This window comes from Hypanus sabinus, chromosome X1, assembly GCF_030144855.1.
Source record: "Hypanus sabinus isolate sHypSab1 chromosome X1, sHypSab1.hap1, whole genome shotgun sequence".
In the NCBI taxonomy this organism is placed as follows: domain Eukaryota; kingdom Metazoa; phylum Chordata; class Chondrichthyes; order Myliobatiformes; family Dasyatidae; genus Hypanus; species Hypanus sabinus.
Genome location: NC_082738.1, coordinates 12,819,578 through 12,843,291, shown reverse-complemented (window position 1 = coordinate 12,843,291; position 23,714 = coordinate 12,819,578). Strand labels below are relative to the sequence as shown.

At 44.0% G+C, this 23,714-nt stretch overlaps 1 protein-coding gene across 3 annotated transcripts in view; it reads left to right on the top strand.

Annotated features, from left to right (window-relative positions):
• LOC132384594 (1-phosphatidylinositol 4,5-bisphosphate phosphodiesterase delta-3-like) overlaps nucleotides 1-23,714 on the top strand; it is a 104,027-nt gene that overhangs the window by 28,741 nt on the left and 51,572 nt on the right. For all 3 annotated transcript variants that reach the window (XM_059955817.1, XM_059955815.1, XM_059955816.1), the window contains exons 5-6: nucleotides 3,946-4,171; nucleotides 21,211-21,412. In XM_059955817.1, the coding sequence (XP_059811800.1) occupies nucleotides 3,946-4,171; nucleotides 21,211-21,412 (428 nt within the window). The remainder of the gene's footprint in view (nucleotides 1-3,945; nucleotides 4,172-21,210; nucleotides 21,413-23,714) is intronic.

Below are 23,714 nucleotides of genomic sequence, written 5' to 3'. Positions count from 1 at the left end.
ACCTCCTCCCTCACCACCATTCAGGGCCCCAGACAGTCCTTCCAGCTGAGACGACACTTCACCCTGAGTCTATTGGGGTCATCTGCTGTATCCATTTCCCCCAAGGTGGCTTCCTGTATATCAGTGAGATCCGATGTAGATAGGGAGACCGCTTCACCGAGCACCTACACTCCGTCAACCAGAAAAAGCGGGATCTCCCGTTAGCCACCCACTTCAATTCTACTTCCCATTCCCATTCTGACATGTCAATAGACAATAGACAATAGGTGCAGAAGTAGACCATTCGGCCCTTCGAGCCTGCACCGCCATTTTGAGAACATGGCTGATCAATTACTATCAATACCCGGTTCCTGCCTTGTCCCCATATCCCTTGATTCCCCTATCCATAAGATACCTATCTAGCTCCTTCTTGAAAGCATCCAGAGAATTGGCCTCCACTACCTTCCGAGGCAGTGCATTCCAGACCCCCACAACTCTCTGGGAGAAGAAGTTTTTCCTTAACTCTGTCCTAAATGACCTACCCCTTATTCTCAAACCATGCCCTCTGGTACTGGACTCTCCCAGCATCTGGAACATATTTCCTGCCTCTATCTTGTCCAATCCCTTAATAATCTTATATGTTGCAATCAGATCCCCTCTCAATCTCCTTAATTCCAGTGTGTACAAGCCCAGTTTCTCTAACCTCTCTGCGTAAGACAGTCCAGACATCCCAGGAATTAACCTCGTGAATCTACGCTGCACTTCCTCTACAGCCAGGATGTCCTTCCTTAACCCTGGAGACCAAAACTGTACACAATACTTCAGGTGTGGTCTCACCAGGGCTCTGTACAAATGCAAGAGGATTTCCTTGCTCTTGTACTCAATTCCCTTTGTAATAAAGGCCAACATTCCATTAGCCTTCTTCACTGCCTGCTGCACTTGCTCATTCACCTTCAGTGACTGATGAACAAGGACTCCTAGATCTCTTTGTATTTCTCCCTTACCCAACTCTACACCATTCAGATAATAATCTGCCTTCCTGTTCTTACTCCCAAAGTGGATAACCTCACACTTATTCACATTAAAAGCCATCTGCCAAGTATCTGCCCACTCACCCAGCCTATCCAAGTCACCCTGAATTCTCCTAACATCCTCATCACATGTCACACTGCCACCCAGCTTAGTATCATCAGCAAACTTGCTGATGTTATTCTCAATGCCTTCATCCAAATCGTTAACGTAAATGGTAAACAGCTGTGGTCCCTATACCGAGCCCTGTGGCACCCCACTAGTCACCACCTGCCATTCTGAGAAACACCGATTCACTGCTACCATTGCTTTCTATCTGCCAACCAGTTTTCTATCCATGTCAATGCCTTCCCCCCAATGCCCTGAGCTTTGATTTTACCCACCAATCTTCTAAGTGGGACCTTATCAAATGCCTTCTGAAAATTGAGGTACACTATATCCACTGGATCTCCCCCATCTAACTTCCTGGTTACATCCTCGAAAAACTCCAACAGATTAGTCAAGTATGATTTACCCTTGGTAAATCCATGCTGGCTCGGCCCAATCCTATTACTGCTATCTAGATATGCCACTATTTCATCTTTAATAATGGACTCTAGCATCTTCCCCACCACTGATGTCAGGCTGACAGGTCGATAGTTCTCTGTTTTCTCCCTCCCTCCTTTTTTAAAAAGTGGGATAACATTAGCCATTCTCCAATCCTCAGGAACTGATCCTGAATCTAAGGAACATTGGAAAATGATTACCAATGCATCCACAATTTCCAGGGCCACCTCCTTTAGACCATCTGGACCTGGGGATTTGTCAGCCTTCAGTCCCATCAGTCTTCACATCACCGTTTCCTTCCGAATGTCAATCTATTTCATTTCCTCTGTTACCCTATGTCCTTGGCCCATCCATACATCTGGGAGATTGCTTGTGTCTTCCTTAGTGAAGACAGATCTAAAGTACTCATTAAATTCTTCTGCCATTTCTCTGTTTCCTATAACAATTTCACCCAATTCATTCTTCAAGGGCCCAACATTGTTCTCTACTGTCCTCTACTGTCGTGATGAGTCCACACTCAGGTTAGAGAAACAACACCTGATATTCCGTATGGGTAGCCTCCAACCTGATGGCATGAACATCAATTTCTCAAACATCTGGTAATGCCCCACACCCTTCCTCTCCTTCACCATTCCCCTCTCTCACCTCATCTCCTTACCTATCCATCACCTCCCTCTGGTGCTCCTCCCCTTCCCTTTCTTTCATGGTCTTCTACCCTCTTCTATCAGATTCCCCCTTCTCCAGCCCTTTATCTCTTTCACCTATCAGCTTCCCAGCTGTTAACTTCACCCCCCCACCGCCCCCCACCTTCTTCTTGTTCTAACTTCTCATCTTTTTTCTCCAGTCCTGATGAAGGATCTCGGGCCGAGATGTCGACTGTTTATTCTTTATCATAGGTGCTGCCTGACCTGCTGAGCTCCTCCAGCATTTTGTGTGTGTTGCTTGGATTTGCAGCATCTGCAGATTTTCTTGTGTTTTTGATAACCTGCCTGTTGGTTTTCTGGTTTCCTGGCACCGGTCACAGTCCCTGCAATAGTTGCCTTGTCAATACCCTGCCACTCTGATTCATGGCAGTCTGACCACTGCCTCTCTGCTTGTCTGTTACCCTGACACTTTGTCAGCTCCTCACCTTCTGAATTCTTACCAAACTCACACCCTCCTGCTCTGATACCCTGTCCTGTTATAAAGGAATGGCAGATGGAACTTAACTCAGTCAAGTGCAAAGTAATGCACTTTGGGAAGTTAAATCAGGGCAGGACATGCACCGTGAATGGCAGAGCCCTGGGAGTGTTGTAAAACAGAGACCTAGGGGTATAAGTACATACTGTACTACCCTTAAAATGGCTGTTTAGATGGACAGGATGGTGGTGGTGGCATATGGCTTGTTTGCCTTCATCAGGTGGGGTATTGAGTACAAGAGAGTGCAGAAACAATCGGAAGGATGTTGCTGAGACTGGAAGGCTTGAGTTACAAGAAGAGGCTGGATAGACTGTGATTGGAGAAGTGGTTATGATGTGCCCTAATGGTGCTAAAGGTGCTTTACATTCTAAAGATATAGAAGGTTAGGTCTTGTTGGGATGCTTTTTACACATTTTTCATCGCTTCGCCGCCTTAGGAAGGGTGATGTGTTGATGAGGAGAAGGGCTGGCTTCATATTTAGACAGCTGTAAAAATATGGAAGTTTGCTAGGAAATGCTTCACCTGTCTTTCTCCTTGGGCTTCCCAAGGCCAATGAACCTGGTGCTCACAGAGGGAAGTTCTGCACCCCAGCCCTCAGGCCGATGATCAAGAAGGTGGACAATCACTATTTTGCTTCTGGTGTCCTGTTGCCCTGCTTCTGGTGTCCTGTTGGATGGAGAGGAGCTGTGACCTCCACTCATTTACTGGAGGTTGCTGAATCAGAGTGAAGCTCCACGTTCAGCCTCCATGTAATGTCTCCAGCTTTACTTGTGGAACTCTGGCAGTGTAGGTGTTCCCTTGAACCAACTGTCATCCCAGTCTCTCCTTTGTTTGGCTGGTGTCTGATGATGATAATGCCCAGCTCTAATTAAAGCTTGTGAGCATGGCCGTTCTAAAGGATGAGACCACAGGATTTGCTGAGAGTTGGCACCATTGCACTCTAAGTCTGTCAAAGCCAATCTTTCAAAGCAAAACAGAGTCTTCTCTGGACCCTGTTGGTGTGGCAGTGTGGGAGCTGACAGGCTGATGATCAAATACCGGTTCTCATGTAAAGTTTCAGGACCAGGGACAGGTGGGATGGACACACACACACACACACACACACACACACACACACACACTCAGTAACAGACAGACATGGAGTGGATGTGTACAGGTGACTAGTAAAGTCTCTAGTTTGCATTGAACTAATTTAACTTTATTCCTCTTCAGCAATGTGACAGATCCAAAACAAACAAACTGGAAGAAAATGAGATTGAGGACTTCTGCAAATTCCTCATGCAGCGGCCAGAGTTGGAGCAGATCTTTAATCATTACTCTGGAGAAGACCAGATCCTGACTGCTGAGGAGGTGAAGAAATTCCTTAAGGAGCAAAAGGAAATTGCCACTGATGAAAATGCAGCGACAATTATACAAACATTTGAGTTGAATGACACAGGTATGGGCAATATTCTCTTTTATCTGACCTACACTGGGTGATACCTCTCAAGTTGTTCAGAACAATATCTGTGTTTATGCTGGAATTGTCTTACCAAACCTGGAAGAAGTCATGGGTGAGAGACTGTTCCTGGATTCATTTGACAGGAAGAACGTGTCAAAATTACCCTGGAGAGGGAAGACTTGTTAGTTTGAATGATTGCTGTAAGAATTTTTCAAAAATACTCTGCATTCTGTTTTATCCATCAAAGTGGATGAGTTCACGCTATTACGTTTGTTATGGTCACCTCCGCACACTCAGCTTATCTACGTCCCGGAGAAAAGTCTTTACATCCTCTTCACTGAGTACACTCCTGCCTATTTTTTGTACCTTTGGCAGTACTGCTGGAAATCCATGCATTGGATGAGATTTAAACTGTGGCCCAGTCTCAGTAGAAATTCTGTGTACTTCCTTCTAACCATTCAGCTTACAAGTCCCTCAGAACAACCTGCTGTTTCCATTCACCATTTATATCACTAAAATCCATTATTTCCCACTCATCTATGCATTAGAGTTGCCAGTTACCTACCAACAAACACATCTTTGGGATGTGGGATTAATTAGGGGCTGCTTGAAGGAAACTTACATGGTCACAGGGAGAGAGTGCAAACTCAATGCATACGGCATCAGGAGTCAGGGTGGAACCTGGATTGCCTGAACTGTGAGGCGGCAGCAGTATCTGTGTGCCGCTGTGCTGCCCCTGCTGCAGAAAATCACACGCTGCTGCTTCCAAGAACAGCATGCAAGCTGTAGTTATGCTAATATCAGCATAAGCTGTCTGGCTGTTATCACATTGTGGAACTTCCCTGTCTGCAAAGTGGCCCTTTTGTGGTTACCTTTCCAAGGTGCATAACTGGTGTAAATCATCCTGGGCCTTCCAGGGATCAGGGGAAGATGTATGACTGTTTTTGCTGGGAGATGTTGTCCCTTTAAAGCTCAGTTGAAATTAAGTGTTCCTAATTTGCTTAGATCATCTCACGTACTGTAAATTGGGGATCAAATGTGACCCCAGTATTTGAGAAATGGGAAAGAGGTAAAACATTTGCAAAATGCTGGAAGAAGTCAGTAGATCAGGCAGTCAAGACCCTTAATCGGGGCAGAAGTCAGAACAAAAGGGTAGGGAAATGAAGGATCTCATCCAGAAATGTTGACTGTTTATTCCTCAATGTAGACGCTGCCTGACCTGCTGAGTTCCTCTGGCATTTTGTGTGTTGCTCTGGATTTCCAGCATCTGCAGGTTCTCTTGTGTCTCTGTGAGAGAAAGCAGAGAGCTGCTGACCCATTAGTCTGACACGGGGAGTTTGGAAAATGCTGGACCCTATGTAAACAGTATGATATCAGGACACTTAGAACATAATAATACAATTGAAGAATCGTCGTAGATGTATGAAAAGGAAACCATGCTAAATAATGTGCTGAAGTGACACAAGCGTGTGGTTATGCTCCAAGTGCAGAGGGATGAGCAGTTCACTGATTTGTAAAAGAACTGTGCAGAATTTTTAAAAAGCACAGTAAATGCTAGACCAACAAGACTGTTAAATGAATGCCGCCACTGCAACTAGGAAGCAGTAACTAATACTAATTAGTTAGGGATGAGATCATGGAGTACCTGGAGGCACATAACAAGCTAGGTCAAAGCCAGCATGTTTTCCTGAAAGGAAAATCTTGCCTGATAAACCTACTGCAATCTTTTGAGGAAATTACAAGCAGGGTAGACAAAGGAGATGCAGTAGACATGGTGTATGGTATAAGGTAGATGAACTTGTAGCACAGTTTCAGATTGGCATGTATGATGTTGTGGGCATCACCGAATCATGGCTGAAAGAGGATTATAGCTGGGAGCTTAATATCCAAGGATACACATTGTATCGTAAGGATAGGCAGGAAGACAGAGGGTACGGTGTTGCTCTGTTGGTAAAAAATGAAGTCAAATCATTAGAAAGAGGTGACATGGGGTTGGAAGGTGCTGAATCATTGTGGATAGAGCTAAGGAACTGAAAGGGTAAAAAGACCTTGATGGGAGTTGTATACAAACCCCAAATGGTAGTAAGTATGTGGCCTACAAATTACAATGGGAGATAGAAAATCCATGCCAAAAGGACAATGTTACAATAGTCATGAGGGATTTCAATATGCAGGTAGATTGGAAAAATATGGTTGGTACTGGATTCCAAGAGGGCAAATTTCTAGAATGCTTACAAGGTGCTTTTCAGAGTAGCTTGTGGTTGGGCCCACTAGGGGATCAGCAATTCTGGATTGGGTGTTGTGCAATGGACAGGAATTGATTAGAGAGCTTAAGGTAAAAGAACCCTTAGGGGAAAGTGATCATAATATGATCAAATTCACCCTGAAATTTCAGAAGGAGAAGCTATAAAGTCAGATGTATCAGTATTACAGTGGAGTCAAGGGAAGTACAGAGGCATGAGAGAGGAGTTGGCCAGAACCGATTGGAAAAGAACACTGGCAGGGATGATGGCAGAGCAGCAATGGCTGGAATTTCTGGAAGCAATTCGGAAGGCACAGGATATATACATCCCAAAGAGGAAAAAATTTTCTAAAGGAAAGATGACACAGCCATGGCTAACAAGAAAAGTTAAAGCCAACATAAAAGTCAAAGAGAGGTCATATAATAGAGAAAAAATATTGGGAAGTTAGAAGATTGGGAAGCTTTTAAATACCAACAGAAGGCAACTAAAAAATTCATTAAGAAGGTAAAGATGGAATATGAAAGTAAGCTAGCCAATAATATTAAAGAGGACACCAAAAGTTTCTTCAGATACATAAAGTGTAAAAGAGAGGCGAGAGTGGATATTGGACTGCTGGAAAACAATGCTGGAGATATAGTAATGGGAGACAAGGAAAATATGGGCAGACTGAGTAAGTATTTTGTATCAGCCTTCACTGTGGAAGACACTAGTAGTATGGTCACAAAAACATGTGCACTCTGAATAATTTCCTCATAGAATCAGTATAAATAAGCCAGTTCTAAAATTTTCAGACAAATCATCACAAACTCCACATTGTCAACACTGTTTGTAGCAGCAACTGGAAAAGGAAATGTGATTGTGCATGATCATGAAACATACTTAGCATACCAACGAGGTAAAGGGTGACAACCTTTCGTGCGCATTTTAAATTCCTTTGTGCGCTAGTAGCAAAAGGTGTGTGCATGAACACGTGCACTCCTCAGAGGGAACATTCATTCATAATGAAGTGGCTGAGGAGATTGTGGAGGCATTAGCAATGATGTTCAAGAATCACTAGATTCTGGAACAGATCCAGAAGACTGGAGAATTGCAAGTGTCACTCCACTTTTCAAAAAGCGATGGAGGCAGAAGAAAGGAAATTATAGGCCAGTTAGTCTGACCTCAGTATATGGGAAGATGTTGGAGTTGATTGTTAAGGATATAGTTTTGGGGTACTTGGAAGCGCGTGATAAAATAGGCCGTAGTCAGCATGGTTTCCTCAAGGGAAAATCTGGCATGACAAATCTATTGGAATTTTTTGAAGAAATAAGCAGGACAGACAAAGGAGAATCAGCTGATGTTGTGTACTTGGATTTTCTGAAGGCCTTTGACAAGGTGCCCCACACGAAGCTGCTTAACAAGCTACAAGCCTATGGTATTACAGGAAAGATTCCAGCATGGATAAAGCAGTGGCTGATTGCAGGAAGCAAAGAGTGAGAATAAAGGGAGCCTTTTCTGGCTAGATGCCAGTGACTAGTGTTCCACAGGGGTCTATGTTGGGTCTGATTCATTTTACATTATATGTCAATAATTTGGATGATAGAATTGATGGCTTTGTTGCAAACAATATGAAGATAAATGGAGGAGCAGGTAGTTTTGAGGAAGTAGAGAGGCTACAGAAGGACCTAGACAGATTAGGAGAATGGGCAAAGAAGTGGGATATGGAATATAGTGCTGGGAAGTGTAAGGTCATGCACTTTGGTAGAAGAAATGAAAGGATTGACTATTTTCTAAATGGAGAGAAAATACTTCTCGGATTCTCGGATTTTGCTTCTCGGATTTAAGGTGAGAGGGGAAAGATTTCATAGGAACTTTGATGGGCAACAGTTTTACACAGAGGATAATATCCATGTGGAACAAGCTGCCAGAGGAGGTGATTGAGGCAGGTACAGTAACAATTTTTAAAAAACATGGGCACATGGATGGAAAAGTTTAGAAGGTTATTGGCAAATAGGACTAACTTGGATGGGTCATCTTGGTCAGCATGGATCAAATGGGCCTGTGTGACTCTATAGAATATGATGTAGAAACTTTTGTGGAAAATAGAAACGGCAGATGCCAAGTAGTGAGCATTTCGGAACAGAGAGCTGGGTGTTGTTGTACACCTATGTTGGCTTTCAGGCTAACTATAAAAAGTTTTATCAGTATTGTGCCTCTCTTTCAATCTAATCAATTGCACGAACTTCTGCGTTTGTGTGCAATTGGATCCTTGATTTCCTCACCTGCAGACCCTAGTTGGTTTGGATTGGCAACAACATTTCCTCCACAATCACCATCAGCATAGGAACACCACAAGGCTGTGTCCTTAGCCCCCTGATCTATTCACTTTACACTTATGACTATGTGGCCAGGCCCAGTTCCAATACCATATTGAAGTTTGGTGATGACACCACTGTTGTGGGCCAAATCAAAGGTGGTGATGAATCAGCATACAGGAAAGAGAGTGAAAATCTGGCTGAGTGGTGTCATAACAGCAACCTCTCACTCACTCAATGTCAGTAAGATCAAGGAACTAATTGTAGAGGGAAACCAGAGGTCTATGAGCCAGTCCTCATCGAAGAATCAGAGGTGGAGAGGGTTAGCAATTTTAAATTCTGGGATGTTACTAATCTTGGCAAACTTCTATAGGTGTGCAGTGGAGAGTGTATTGACTGGCTTGATATGGATACACCAATGCTATTGAACGAAAAATCTTCCAAAAGGTAGTGGATTTGGCCCAGTACATCACAGCTAAAGTCCTCCCAACCACTGAGCACATCTACATGAAACACTGTCAAAGGAAAGCAACATTCATCAGAGATCCTCACCACCCAGGTCAAGCTCTTTTCTTCCCTGCTGCCATCAAGGTACAGGAGCCTCAGGACTCACACCACCAGGTTCAGGAACAGTTACTACCCCTCAACCATCAGGCTCTTGAATAAAAGGGGATAACTACACTCACTTGTCCCATCACTGAGATGTTCCCACAACTAATGATCTCACTTTAAGGACTCTTTACCTCATGTTCTCATTATTTATTGCTATTTATTTATATTTGCTTTTACACAGTTTGTTGTCTTCTGCACTCTGGTTGATCTTTCATTGGTCCTGTTATAGTTACTAGTCTATAGACTTGCTGAGTATGAATCTCAGGGTTGTATATGGTGACATATGTAATTTCATAATAAATTTTACTTTGACTTTTGAGCTTTAAATATCATCAGATACATTGTGAGTCACTGTAGGTTGTGCTGCTATGAACACTGTACATTGACTGCCAAACACACCCAGAACCCTGCATTTTCAAGTGTGAAGTACTCACTGCCTGATCAAAACAAGGATAGTTTTAACTATTTACTGCCAGTCCAGAGGAGAATTCCAGCTGGCTATTTAAGTTTCTGACCCTGAGATCCATTCCATTGTGGAATGGAGTTTACACATTCTTTCTGTGAGAATGTGGGTGTATGCAGAGGAGCCAGGTTTTTCCCAGTATCTCGAAGACATGCTGGTTGGCTCCTGTAAATTCCCTCAGTTCAGCAAGGGTTAAGGAACTGAAAGGCAGTCAGTAGACTAGTCATTGGGAATAACTTGTAGGGCAGAAATAAGGAGAGGGGAATTGGGACCAAAGGGATTATTTTAATTTGAGCCAGCCTGATGGGCCTCAGTGTAATTAGACTCCAGAAAAAAACTGATACACACCATTGCAGGCAGAAACTGACACACTCACAGACTGACAGATCGAAAGAGTTGCAGACTGATATTGATGCTGGCACACGCTGAACTTTATAAGTCACAGCACTGAATACAGAAGTAGGGAGGTTATGCTCCAACTGTATAAAACCTTGGTCAGTCCTCAGCTGGAGTATTGAGTGTGGTTCTGGTCACCACACTATGGGGAAGGGAAGGATGTAATAGTGCTGGAGAATATACAGAGGTGACTCATCAGGCTGCTTCCTGGGATGGGGTGATACAATTATGAGGAGTGGTTCAGTAGCAGATCCAAACTGGATCTGTTCTCCTTCGAGTCGAGTAAATTAAATGGAAATATGGCTGATGTATATAAAATTATGAGAGATCCCAGGGGCAAAGGTGAAACTGGAGATTGAAGAGGTGGGCATTGTTGTTTGTCTTTATTTATTTATAGTTTTTTTTTAATATGCTCTGTTTTATTTCTTCATTTCTTGCTCCTGTGAAAAGCTAACTTTCGTGACATTTGTACCCTGTGTATTTATGCCTTTGTCAATAAATAGAAAGGAAGGAATTAACAACGTGAGTGTGGGATAACTCTTACAAAAACCAGTATGGACTCAAGGGGCAGAATGGCTTGATCCTTGCAGTTTACATTGACTGTTCTATTTATTATAAATTACTATGATTGCACATTGCACATTTAGACAGAGATGTGATGTAAAAATTTTACTCCTCATGTATGTGAAGGATGTAAGAAATAAAGTCAAATCAATTCACATTGTTAACTCCTTCCTTTCTGGTATTCCTGCACCTGATGGGACCTGCAATTGAATCTGCCTCCCTCTGGCCGTCTGTCCTGGACCCTAACCACTCAACAAGGGGAAAATCTTATACTGCTGATAGTGCTAAACTGACAAACTCTGCCAGTGTCATTCACTCAAGCCATCTCAAGTTTAAGTTTAAATTCAAGTTTATTGACAAAGGCATGCATACACAGGGTACAAATGTCTGAAAATTAGCTTTTTGAAGCAACAGGAAAATAAAGAAATAAAATAGTGGTTTGAAGTTAGGTAAGTCACCTGGACCAGATGTCTACACCCCAGGGTTCTGAAAGAGGTGGCTGAAGAGATTGCGGAGGCAATTAGTAATGACCTGTCAAGAATCACTGAATTCTAGAATGGTTCCGGAAGACTGGAAAATTGCAAATGTCACTCCATTCTTCAAGAAGGGAAAGAGGCAGAAGAAAATATAGGCCAGTTAGCCTGACCTCAGTGGTTGGGAAGGTGTTGGAGTCGATTACTAAGGATAAAGCTTCATACTTGGAAGCATATGATAAAATAGGCTGGAGTCAACATGGTTTTCTTAGGGGAAACCTTACCTGACAAATCTGTTGGAATTCTTTGAGAAAATAACAGGCAAGGTAGACAAAGGAGAGTCAGTAGATGTTGTGTACTTGGATTTTCAGAAGGCCTTTGACAAGGTGCCACACATGAAGCTGCTTAGCAAGATAAGAGCCCATGGTATTACAGGGAAGTTGCAGGGATAGAAGATTGGTTGACTGGCAGGAGGCAAAGAGTGGGAATAAAGGGGGCTTTTACTGCGTGGCTGCCATTGACTAGTTGTCACAGAGGTCAGTTTTTGGACCACTTCTTTTCACGTTATATGTCAATAATTTGGATGACAGAATTGATGGCTCTGTGGCCAAGTTTGTGAATGATATGAAGATAGCTGGAGGGGCAGGCAATGTTAAGGAAGCAGGGTGTCTGCAGAAGGACTTGGACAGATGAGGAGAGTGGGCAAAGAAGTGGAAGGTATAATATAGCGTAGGGAAGTGCATGGCCTTGCACTTTGATAGAAGAAACAAAGGTGTAGGTTGTTTTCTAAATGGAGCCAATTCAGAAATCAGAGGTGCAAAGAGACTTTGGAATCCTTGTGTAGGTTATCTTGCAGGTTGAGTAGGTGGTGAGGAAGGTAAATGTGATGTTAACATTCATTTTGAGAGAACTAGAATATAAAAACAAGGATGTAATGCTGAGGCTTTATAAAGCACTGGTGTATTTGGAGTATTGGAGTATTGTGAGCAATTTTGGGCCCCTTATCTATGAAAAGGTGTGCTGACGTAGAGGGTTCAGAGGAGATTCACAAGAATGATCTCAGAATGAAGGGTTTAAAGTATGAGGAACATTTGACGGCTCTGGCCCTGTACTCACTGGAGTTTAGAAGAATGGCAGGGGGGAATCTCATTGAAACCTATTGAATATTGAAAGATCTGGATGGAGTGGACATTGAGGAGATATTTCCAGTAGTGTGGGAGTCTAGGGCCAGAGGGCACAGCCTCAGAAAACAAGGACACCTCTTTAGAACCGAGGGTAGGAGGAATTTCTTTAGTGAGAGGGTGGTGAATCTGTGGAACTCATTGCCACAGACTGCTGTGGAGGCCAAGTCATTAAGTATATTTAAAGTGGAGGTTAATAGGTTCTAGATTAGTAAAGGCATCAAAGATTACGTGAAGAACGCAGGGGAATAAGTTTGAGAGGGATAAGTAATTAGTCATGATGGAATGGCAAAGCAAAAGCAATGGGTTAAATGTCCTAATTCTGCTCCTGTGGTTTATGATTTTATGGCCGTCTTTGTAATGGCACTTACGTGCAGGTTCTAGGACAAATCCTCTGATATGATAATGCAAAGGAATGTAGAGTTACTGACCCTGTCCACCACCGATCCCCTAATGAGAACTGGCTCACACAACTCCAGTTTCTTCCTCCTGTAGTCGATAATCAGCTCTTTGCGTTTGTTGACTCTGAGTGAAAGGTTGTGTGGTGCCATTCAACCAGATTTTCGATTTCCCTCCTATATGCCAATTCCTCAGCACCTTTGGTTCAATCAACAACAGTACTTGAGGGTTCTGCTTCTGAATTGGTTTTACTGCTCAGAGAGTTTTGTAAAATATCTGCAACAATTCAATTCCACTGAAATCATTCCTTAAGGTGCTGTTTAAGGAAATTTCCTTATATTTTCAGCACCACAGGATCTAACAGTCTGGCACTGACTACCCCAAAAGTCAGCTTTTCCACCTTTTTCCCACATTCAGTTTTCAGTGCAACTGCTCTGCACTTGCAAATACATTTTCTTGATTCAATTTTCAGTTCTTTTCCATGTCTTTATTTTTTTACTCCCAGTCAGAAAAACTCTAAAATAATACCCTATGCAGCACCTTTGACAAAGACTTCCTTGGCTTTGGAGGTGGCTTCATAGCACCCACCCACCCCCAGCAATTCCCAGTGCCATGGGCAGACACTGGCCCATTGGAGGCCCACTCAGAGATGCTGACGTGTCAATACTCAGCAACTTGAGCAAGGGACCTGCTCAATTCATTAGACACCAAGCTGTGATCCTGTTTGAGGTACAGAAAACAGGCCCCTTGTGTAGACAAAGAAAGGATTGTTTGTCTGTCGTAGTTTTCTTGGTGTCAGGACACTTTGCAGCCAGTGGACCTTTGAAAGAACTGGCACTACTGTAATGTGGGAAATGTGGCAGCTGATTATGCACAGTACAATCCCATGAAACATTGACAGATGGCCAAGGTTATAGAGAGTAGTGTGGTAGGAGACATAACTCCTGAGATCCAAACTCAATGCAGTGCCTGGCATTTCTGAGTGTAGCCCTCCCTCCATACATCTCTGATGGTCAGTGCACTGATATATATAGGGCAGGGGTTCCCAAACTTTTTTATGCCATGGACCCCTACCATTAATCAAGGGGCCTGTGGGCCCCAGGTTGGGAATCCTTGCTCTAGGATGACAGACTGTTGCCACAGGTGTGAAACTGCTCTTCACTAACCCATGTCTGACATTTGCACCTCGCCTGCTTTACGTGGCCCATCCAGGTCAACAAAGCCATGGACCCCTACCATTATGGTAGGAAACAGGATGTCAACAGAACCTTTGCTTCCCAGGGGTTGTACCAAGGGGTTCCAACAAAGAAAGCCAGGTCTTAATAAAATCCACTACGCATTGCAAACAGGAAATAAAATACAAATCCATGGCTATTGTAAATAGAAGAATTGTTTATATTGTGAATGTGTCAAAATAGATATGATTAAATAGTTTGTTTGCAGCATGTGGCTGAGAATTTAGTCTGGCTCTTTGGAAGTCAATTATCATTTGCATTTCATGGATTCATAGGATTGTACAACACAGAAAAGATCAAGTTTGCCCATGTCTGACTAAGTGAATCCCATTTGTCCACATTAGCCCCATATCCCTCTCTGCCTTTCTTATCCAAGTACCTGTCCAGAGCCCTTTGAAATGTTGTAAATGTATGTCTCTCCCACCTCCCCGCCAAGTTATTCCAGATACCCAGCACCTTCTATGTGAAAAACTTACCCCTTAGACCTCCTTCAAATTTCTCCTCTGTCCCATTACACCTGTGGCCTATAGCTTTAGCTCCCCGCTCCAGGAAAAAAGACTCCATAATATGCTATTTCTACTGTCCTCGCAGAGCAGATATAGAAAGCTATGCAGTGTGATAAACACCTTCTCAAAAATCACCCAAGGTGGAAACTTCCTTCAGGGTTTTTAATGAGATCTTACTAGTGATCACTGGAACTTCTGGAGGCAATTTGGAAGGTGCAGGGTAGATACATCACAAAGATGAAGAAGTATTCTAAAGGGAGGGGAAGTCAACCGTGGGTAACAAAGGAAGCCAGAGACAGCAATAAAGCAAATGTCACTCCACTCAGATATACAAAGCTGTGCGGTGACTTAAACATCTTTTCAAAAATCACCCTAGGTGGAAGCTTCCCTCAGGGCTTTTAATGAGATCTTACTTGTGGAACTGCAGAAAGTTAGGTAAAATGCGTACTAAATTCAATTCAGAATTGCCATCCACCTGATATATACTAATTCTGTTGATTACTTGTGTAATCAGTGTTAACCAAGTTAATACACATTCCATTACTATGCCATGCAAACAAGAGTAATGAGATCTTAACGATAAGGAAAAAAAATAACATTTCCTTCAAAATATGTCTAATAAATATTTACCAATATTAACAAAAGATAAGACCTACAAATATTGCTGTTTCTTGGGCAAATGAAAAGAGGATGGCTATCTCTGTTACTATTACATCCTTCCTCTGGTGTGGCAACCAGAATTGTATAAAGTAGTCCAAATGGGGTCTGACCAATGTTCTGTACAACTGCAACACAACATTCAAAATCTTACACAGGCTTTGCAAATGCGCTCCTCACTACCCTTTCCACCAGAGTGACCACTTTCAGGGAGCTCTCGACTTGCACCAGAAGGTATTCAGTAAAACCACACAACCAAAAAAACCTCGACACTGCATCAAGAGCATGACTGTTTAATTGGTTTACCAAAGACATTTGAAACATTGTCAAGAACAATGACCAATCAGTGGGAGTCAGCCAATGCATTGGCTGTTGTGGTTCTCCTCATCACTTCCCTCTTGAAGATAATTACTGATAGGATTTAAGATGAGGGTTGATTTGGATGGAAGAACCGCTTGCACTGTCAATCAATCCTTCATGGTTGCAGGCTGCACTTTCTTGTCACAGTGTGCTTGCAGCTGTGCTGACACTAATAGTTGGTTCGGTCAAGTCAAGCCCTTCCAGAAGGAGATAAAGGTTTAGCTCTGTGTTTGATGGTCTGGCCAACAAACCTGTTGTGCCTTCAGTAAAAACCGTGCAACCTGCATGCTACGCACTCTATACTGGCTTCTGAGGTCTCTGCCATTTACTCTACGCGTCCCACCAGAATATAACTCCCCAAAGTGCTTAACTCACACTTGTCTGCATTAAATTCCATCTGCCACTGCACTGCCCAACTCTCCAGCTGATCCACATACTGCTGGATCTTAGACAACCTTCATCACTTTCTGCCACTTTCATGTCATCCGCAGATTTACTCATCCCACCACTTGTTACAGACTTCTACTCTGAAACCCCCCATCCACCACTACCCTCTACTTTCTCTCACTAAGCCAGGAGATAGGATCCATGTGCCTCAACCTTCTGGACCTTACTGACCACATAAATCACACCATCCTCATCGATTTTCTTAGCAACCCCCTCAAAGAACTTAGTCAGTTGGCGCAGAAAGCTCCTCCTGATCAGACCCTGCTTTTCCAAATGAATGTAAACCCTCTCCCTCAGAACCTTCCCCATCACTGATGTAAGACTGATTGGCCTGCAGTCCTCAAGCTTGTTCCTACTGTTGTTTCTGAATAAGGGAACACCATTAAATATCCTCTGGTCTTTTGGTACCTCACCTGTAGCAAATAACGATGTCAAAATCTCCATCAGATGCCCAGCAATCTCCTCCTTCGCTTCATTCAGCATCCTGGAATATATCCATTCGGGACCACCTTCCACAGACCCCAACAGGAACATGGAACAGTACAGGCCCTTCGTCTCATGATGTGGTGCCAATCGTTTAACCTATTCCAAGATCAAACTAACCCTTTCCTCCCACATAGCCCTCCAGTTTTCTTTCATCTATGTGCTATTCAAAGAGTGTTTCAAATGTCCCTAATGTATCTGCCTCTACCACCACCCCGGCAGTGTGCTCCTTGCAATAAATTACTACACTTTGTGTTAAAAAAAACTACCTCAGATATTCCCCCCTATACATCCCTCTAATCACCTTAAAATTATGCCTTCTCATATTAGCTATTGCTGCACTGGGCTGTCCATTCTAGCTATGCCTCTCATCATCTTATACACCTCTATCAAGTCATTTTACTAACACTTGCTCCTTTAACTTGGAAGAATTAAATGACCAATGCTTGATTAACTCAAATGTTCCATGGGTTGAGCATGGTCACAGCAGTAGGTCTGGGATACACAGTAATGTTACTGTCATGAACTGAACTAGCCAAGAGAAATATTTCCAGTAAGGAGGGTGGGTACACAGGAACGCGACAGGGTTGGATGTGAGTGATCAAAGGACATTACAGTGAAGGGTGTGGACTATCCCAGGAAGTAATATTGTAAGGAGTGTTGTGAATGTGAAACTGTGCAACAGGGAGTGGTGTGGGAAACTTCTGAGACTTGCTGAAGGGACAGAGTTTGGAAGTTAACTTTGATTTTTGGTTTTGTTCTCAGGCATACACTTTGCTTGAGTTTTTTGAGTTTATTTAAAGTAATGTTATGAAAAGCAACTAGACACAATACAACTGAGGTTAAGAAGTTGTTCTTGGTGACCAGGAAGCACTGTGGTGGCCTTGTCGCACCTTCTGTTGGTAGAAGATATGTAGTGAGCTGGGGGTATCACATACGCTATTTCCAGGGGATTCCCGGCTACCAACGTATAAAACCATAAGGTATAGGAGCAGAATTAGGCCACTTAACCCATCAAGTCTGCTCTGCCATTTCATCATGACTGATCCATTTCCCTCTCAGCCCCATTCTCCTGCCTTCTGCCTGTAACCATTCATGCCCGTACTAATCAAGAACCTATTAACGTCTGCCTTAAATATACCCAATTTCTTGGCCTCCACAGCCACCTGTGGCATTGAATTCCACAGATTCACCACCTTCTGGCTAAAGAAATTCCTCCTCATCTTTGTTCTAAATAAACGCCCCTCTATTCTGAGGCTGTGTCCTCTGGTCTTAGACTCCCTGACCACAGGAAACATCCTCTTCACATCCACTCTATCAAGGCCTTTCAACTTTCAATAAGTTTTAATGGGATCTCCCCCTCATTCTTCTGAATTCCAATGAGTGCAGGACCAGAGCCTTCAAACGCTCCTCATGTGATAAGCCTTTCAATCCCAGAATCATTTTCATGGACCTCCTTTGAGTCCTCACCTGAATTGTCCTCCTTTTTTCAGAAATAGGCTCCCTGCTATTGATGGAGCCCTGACCCACTTCTTTATTTCCTGCACTTCTCCTATTCCTATCCCATCCCAGACACAACAGGGTTAGAGTTCTACTAGTCCTCACCTACCACCCCACCAGCTAAAATCCAGCACATCATTCCTTGCAACTTCCAATCTACAATGTGATCCCGTCACCAGTGACCATTCCCCTCCCCATCCTGTCTCTGTGATTCCCTTGTCCACTCATCACTCTCCACCCACTCCTCCCTGACCTTTGACATTTTCCACTGGAGTACTGTGTGCAGTTTTAGTCCCCTTACATAAAAGAGGATACGTCAGCAATGAGGTTGCGCAGAAAAGACTCACTGTGCTAACTATGCTGATTAGGGGATTGTTCTATCACAATCAGCTGGAAAATTACATCTGTATCTGTAGAGTCAGATGTATGGAGACAGCCATAGACCACCCTCCTCCACTAGGGCAGCCCTAACTCACAGCTCAGGAACCTGGTCCAGAGCAGAGCCTGAGCCACGGGTCTAGGCACCATCCCATCACCGTCTCTGTTGCTTCATGGGCTGCTAACCCCAGAGGCTTCACTCAGGATAGTCTGGTCTTTGTCAGCCATGTCTGAGGGGTCTGATCCAGAAGTGGGGATGGGGCCTGGGGGGAGGAGGCACGAAGATACTGGGGGGTGGTCCCTATTCACCCCGCATGGGGTCTCTACCTCCCCAATCCCGGGAGTTAGAGAGCCCCTGCCCCTTCAGGCGGTGAAAGGATGGGGACTGGCACTGTGCTATCTACCCCCAGTGCAGAGCCCTCTCCCTTACCTGTGTATTCACAAGTTCAAACCTTGATCAAGAGTAGGGGTCTCCATGTTCGCTCTGCCTGCCACCCCCTCCCCCAGGCCTTTGCCCAGTGGCCTGACATTAGTCTAAGCTCAGTCACCTGTCCCATACAGTAGAAATAATGGCCACTCGGGGTGCAATCAGTGACCATAGCCTCAGAAAACTTGTCCCACCATTGTCCTGACAACCTGTAGGTGCCATGTCCCACATGGGGAAGCAGAATGCAGAGGGCTGTCTGTCTCTAGATGTGACAGTCACAGTTCACGGTTCATAGCTCAGCACATCACAGAAACCAGCCTCCCCTCCATGGACTCTGTCTACACTTCTCCCTGCCTCAGTAAAGCAGCCAGCATAATCAAAGACCCCACCCACCCTGGACATTCCCTCTTCTCCCCGCTCCCATCAGCCAAAAGATACAAAAGCCTGAAAGCACCAACCACCAGGCTCAAGGACAGCTTCTATCCCACTGCTATACAACTATTAGACAGTTCCCTGGTACGATAAGTTTGACTCTTGACTTCACTGTCTCCCTCGTTATGATCTTGCACTTTATTATCTACCTGCAATGCATTCTCTCTGTTGCTGTTACACTTTATTCTGCATTCCTGTTGTTTGACTTTGTTCTGCCTCAATGCACTGTGGAATGACATGTTCTGTAAGAACAGTATACAAGGTAATCTTTTCATTGCATCTTGGTACATGTGTCAATAATAAACTAATTCCCGTCGCAAAGCCAACTCCCAAGGGTCAGGGCTGGGGATTGAACCCAGGAGCTGAGTGCCGCAGGCACCAGACCGTACAGTGGCACATATTATTATTCTGAGTCTGATAATAATGCATGCCCAGTTTATAACTGGCAGGTCTGCTCACTGCCAAGGACAGCACTATCCCATATGGTCTGTTGTCTGGGACAGCACAGGTCTGTGCTGTCCGTTGCCAAGGACTACACTCTTTGTTGCTGAGGTATGTGGAAGACTTTATTGTCTGTTGCCCAGGACAATGCGATCCTTTGCCGAGGTAGGTATCTGGAACTGGAAGAACAGTGGAAAGACACTACTTGAATGATAATGACTTTGAGTAGTGGAAAGACACTCCTTGAATGATAATGATCTTGAGATTGTTCCTGTCAGTGGTGCTGTGCGGATTACATTCCTGGACTTCCCTAGTGCCTTTAACACCATCCAGCCCAGGATCTTAAGGCACAAACTAACGGAGATGGGAGTAGACTCACACATGGTGGCTTGGATAACGGACTACTTGACAGACAGACCTCAGTATGTGCAGTTGGGAGACTGTAGGTCTGACATGGTGGTCAGCAGCACAGGAGCGCCGCAGGGGACCGTGCTCTCTCCGGTCCTGTTCACCCTGTACACATCAGACTTCCAATATAACTCGGAGTCCTGCCATGTGCAGAAGTTCGCTGATGACACGGCCATAGTGGGGTGCGTCAGGAATGGTCAGGAGGAAGAGTATAGGAAACTGATACAGGACTTTGTGATATGGTGCAACTCAAACTACCTGCGTCTCAATATCACCAAGACCAAGGAGATGGTGGTGGACTTTAGGAGACCTAGGCCTCATATGGAGCCAGTGATCATTAATGGAGAATGTGTGGAGCAGGTTAAGACCTACAAGTATCTGGGAGTGCAGTTAGACGAGAAGCTAGACTGGACTGCCAACACAGATGCCCTGTGCAGGAAAGCACAGAGTCGACTGTACTTCCTCAGAAGGCTGGCGTCATTCAATGTTTGTAGTGAGATGCTGAAGATGTTCTATCGGTCAGTTGTGGAGAGCGCCCTCTTCTTTGTGGTGGCGTGCTGGGGAGGCAGCATTAAGAAGAGGGACTCCTCATGTCTTAATAAGCTGGTGAGGAAGGTGGGCTCTGTTGTGGGCACAGAACTGGAAAGTATGACATCGGTGGCAGAGCGGAGGGCGCTGAGTAGGCTACGGTCAATCATGGAAAACCCTGAACATCCTCTGCACAGCACCATCCAGAGACAGAGAAGCAGCTTCAGCGGCAGGTTGCTGTCAATGCAATGCTCCTCAGACAGGATGAAGAGATCATTACTCCCCAACGCCATTCGGCTCTACAATTCAACCACCAGGGGCAAGACGTGTTAAAGTGCCGGGGTTAGGATTGAGCTTAAGTTACCACCCAATGCACTTTAGTAAACTATTTAAGAACTTTTTAAAAGCTATTTATTAATGCTTTTTGGGAGGGTGATTTTAGATGCATATCATATTTATACTGAGTTAAATACTGTCTGTAATTAGTTTTGCTACAATAAGTGTATGGGACACTGGAAAAATGTTGAATTTCCCCTTGGGGATGAATAAAGTATCTATCTATCTATCTATCTATCTATCTATCTATCTATCTATCTATCTGATTTTCAGCCAAAAAGAACCAGTTGTTGACCCAAGATGGCTTCATGATGTACCTGCTGTCTCCTGAGGGGAACATTTTTAACCCTGACCATGACCGAGTCTACCAGGACATGAGCCAGCCTCTCAGCCACTACTTCATCTCAACCTCCCATAACACCTACCTGATGGAGGACCAGCTGGGAGGACCAAGCAGTACTGAGGCGTACATCAGGTTGTTACCATTAACTTTCATGAATGGGTTTGCGCTATCTCATTGTTTATTATGTCGACCTGGGCTCAGAGGACAATTACACAAAAATTAAGGAAATAAATCACGGAATGGAGAACCATTCGTGACTCTCCTGTATAACACTGTGTAGGTGGTAAGCTCTATTGTGGCTGGGTTTTGTTCAGTGGGTCTTGTGCTCACTGCCAGCAAGGCCACCACCAAAACCCCTGTTGAAGCATTTGCCATCTGTGCTCTTATAATGCTATCAGGTCAGGTATTGATGGGATTTGTCAGAACCAGTCTCCTCAACCAGAGCCTCGTGAGTCACTCCAGGCTCACCATTTCTTGTGTCTCCTCCACCACTGGGATGCTTTTTAACTGGAAGTGATCCAGTGCACCTGCTGCTCTTGTACAAAATGGTAGGACTTTGGAATCCAAATCAGAATCAGCTTTAATATCATTGAGATATGTTGTGAAATCTGTTGTTTTGCAGCAACAGTACAGTGCAACACATAAAATATTACTCTTAAGTTACGATAAATGGTGTTAGAACAAAATATTAAGGTAGTATTCATGGGTTTGTGGACGCAATTTAGGAGGAATTACCACGAGGCATGCTGAAAACAGTGTTTGCTCCACCTACTTTCAGTTGGATTTTGTTTAGATGACAAATTGGCACCAATAAGAAAGTGTGACGTCTTGGACCGGCCACTTTCTTGAGTATTGTTGGAGCTCCACTACTCCAGAGGAGTGGGAGATATCCCATCACCCTCCTCACTTAAGATCATAGGGTATAAGAGCAGAAGTAGGCCATTTGGCCCAATTAATGTTTCATTGTGTTGGTATTCAACTCCCTCCCTCTTATTCTAGTCTTTGTTGAATTTTGACCAAAAGCACAGCAACATCTACTCTCTCTGCTTACCTTCATCTTTGTTCTGGGAAAGTTAGACTACTGTTCGATGCTAAAGGAGTGGCATTCCGTAAGACCATAAGATATAGGAGCAGAAGTAGGCCATTCAACCCATCGAGTCTGCTCCACCATTCAATCATGGGCTCATCCAATTCTTCCAGTCATCCCCACTCCCCTGCCTTCTCCCCATACCCTTTGATGCCCTGGCTAATCAAGAACCTATCTATCTCTGCCTTAAAAACACCCAATGACTTGGCCTCCACAGCTGCTCATGGAAACAAATTCCACAGATTTACCACCCTCTGACTAAAGTAATTTCTCTGCACCTCTGTTCTAAATGGACGTCCTTCAATCCTGAAGTCATGCCCTCTTGTCCTGGACTCCCCTACCATGGGAAATAACTTTGCCATATTTAATCTGTTCAGGCCTTTTAACATTTGTAATGTTTCTATGAGATCCCCCCTCATTCCCCTGAATTCCAGGGAATACAGCCCAAGAGCTGCCAGACGTTCCTCATACAGTAACCCTTTCATTCCTGGAATCATTCTCGTGAATCTTCTCTGAACTCTCTCCAATGTCAGTATATCCTTTCTAAAATAAGGAGCCCAAAACTGCACACAATACTCCAAGTGTGGTCTCACGAGTGCCTTATAGAGCCTCAACATCACATCCCTGCTCTTATATTCTATACCTTTAGAAATGAATGCCAACATTGCATTCACCTTCTTCACCACCGACTCATCCTGGAGGTTAATCTTTAGGGTATCCTGCACAAGGACTCCCAAGTCCCTTTGCATCTCTGCATTTTGAATTTTCTCCTCATCTAAATAATAGTCTGCCTGTTTATTCCTTCCACCAAAGTGCATGACCATTCACTTTCCAACATTATATTTAATTTGCCACTTCTTTGCCCATTCCCCTAAACTATCTAAGTCTCTCTGCAGGCTCACTGTTTCCTCAACACTACCCACTCCTCCACCTATCTTTGTATCATCAAAGTTACTTGTGCCTGCTGGATGGTGGAAAGGCCTTGGTGAGTCAAAGAAAAGATGTGCTGCCATTGGAGGGGTCCAGAGGAGGTTTTCAATAATGGTCCCGCAAATGAAAGGGTTGACATATGTGGAGGGCTTGAAGGCTCTGGCCCTGTTTAGAAGAATGAGGTGGGGTGAGGATCTCATTGAAACCTACCAGATATTGAAAGGCCTAGATAGAGTGGACATGGAGAGATGTTTCCAATAGGACCAGCGTGCACAGCCTCAGATTGCAAGGGTGTCCTTTTAGAACAGAGGTGAGGAGGAATTTAGTCAAAAGGTCAAAAGCTAGTGGATCGTGAAATTCATTGCCACAGATGCCTGTGGAGGCCAATTCATTGGGTATATTTAAGATGGAGGTTGA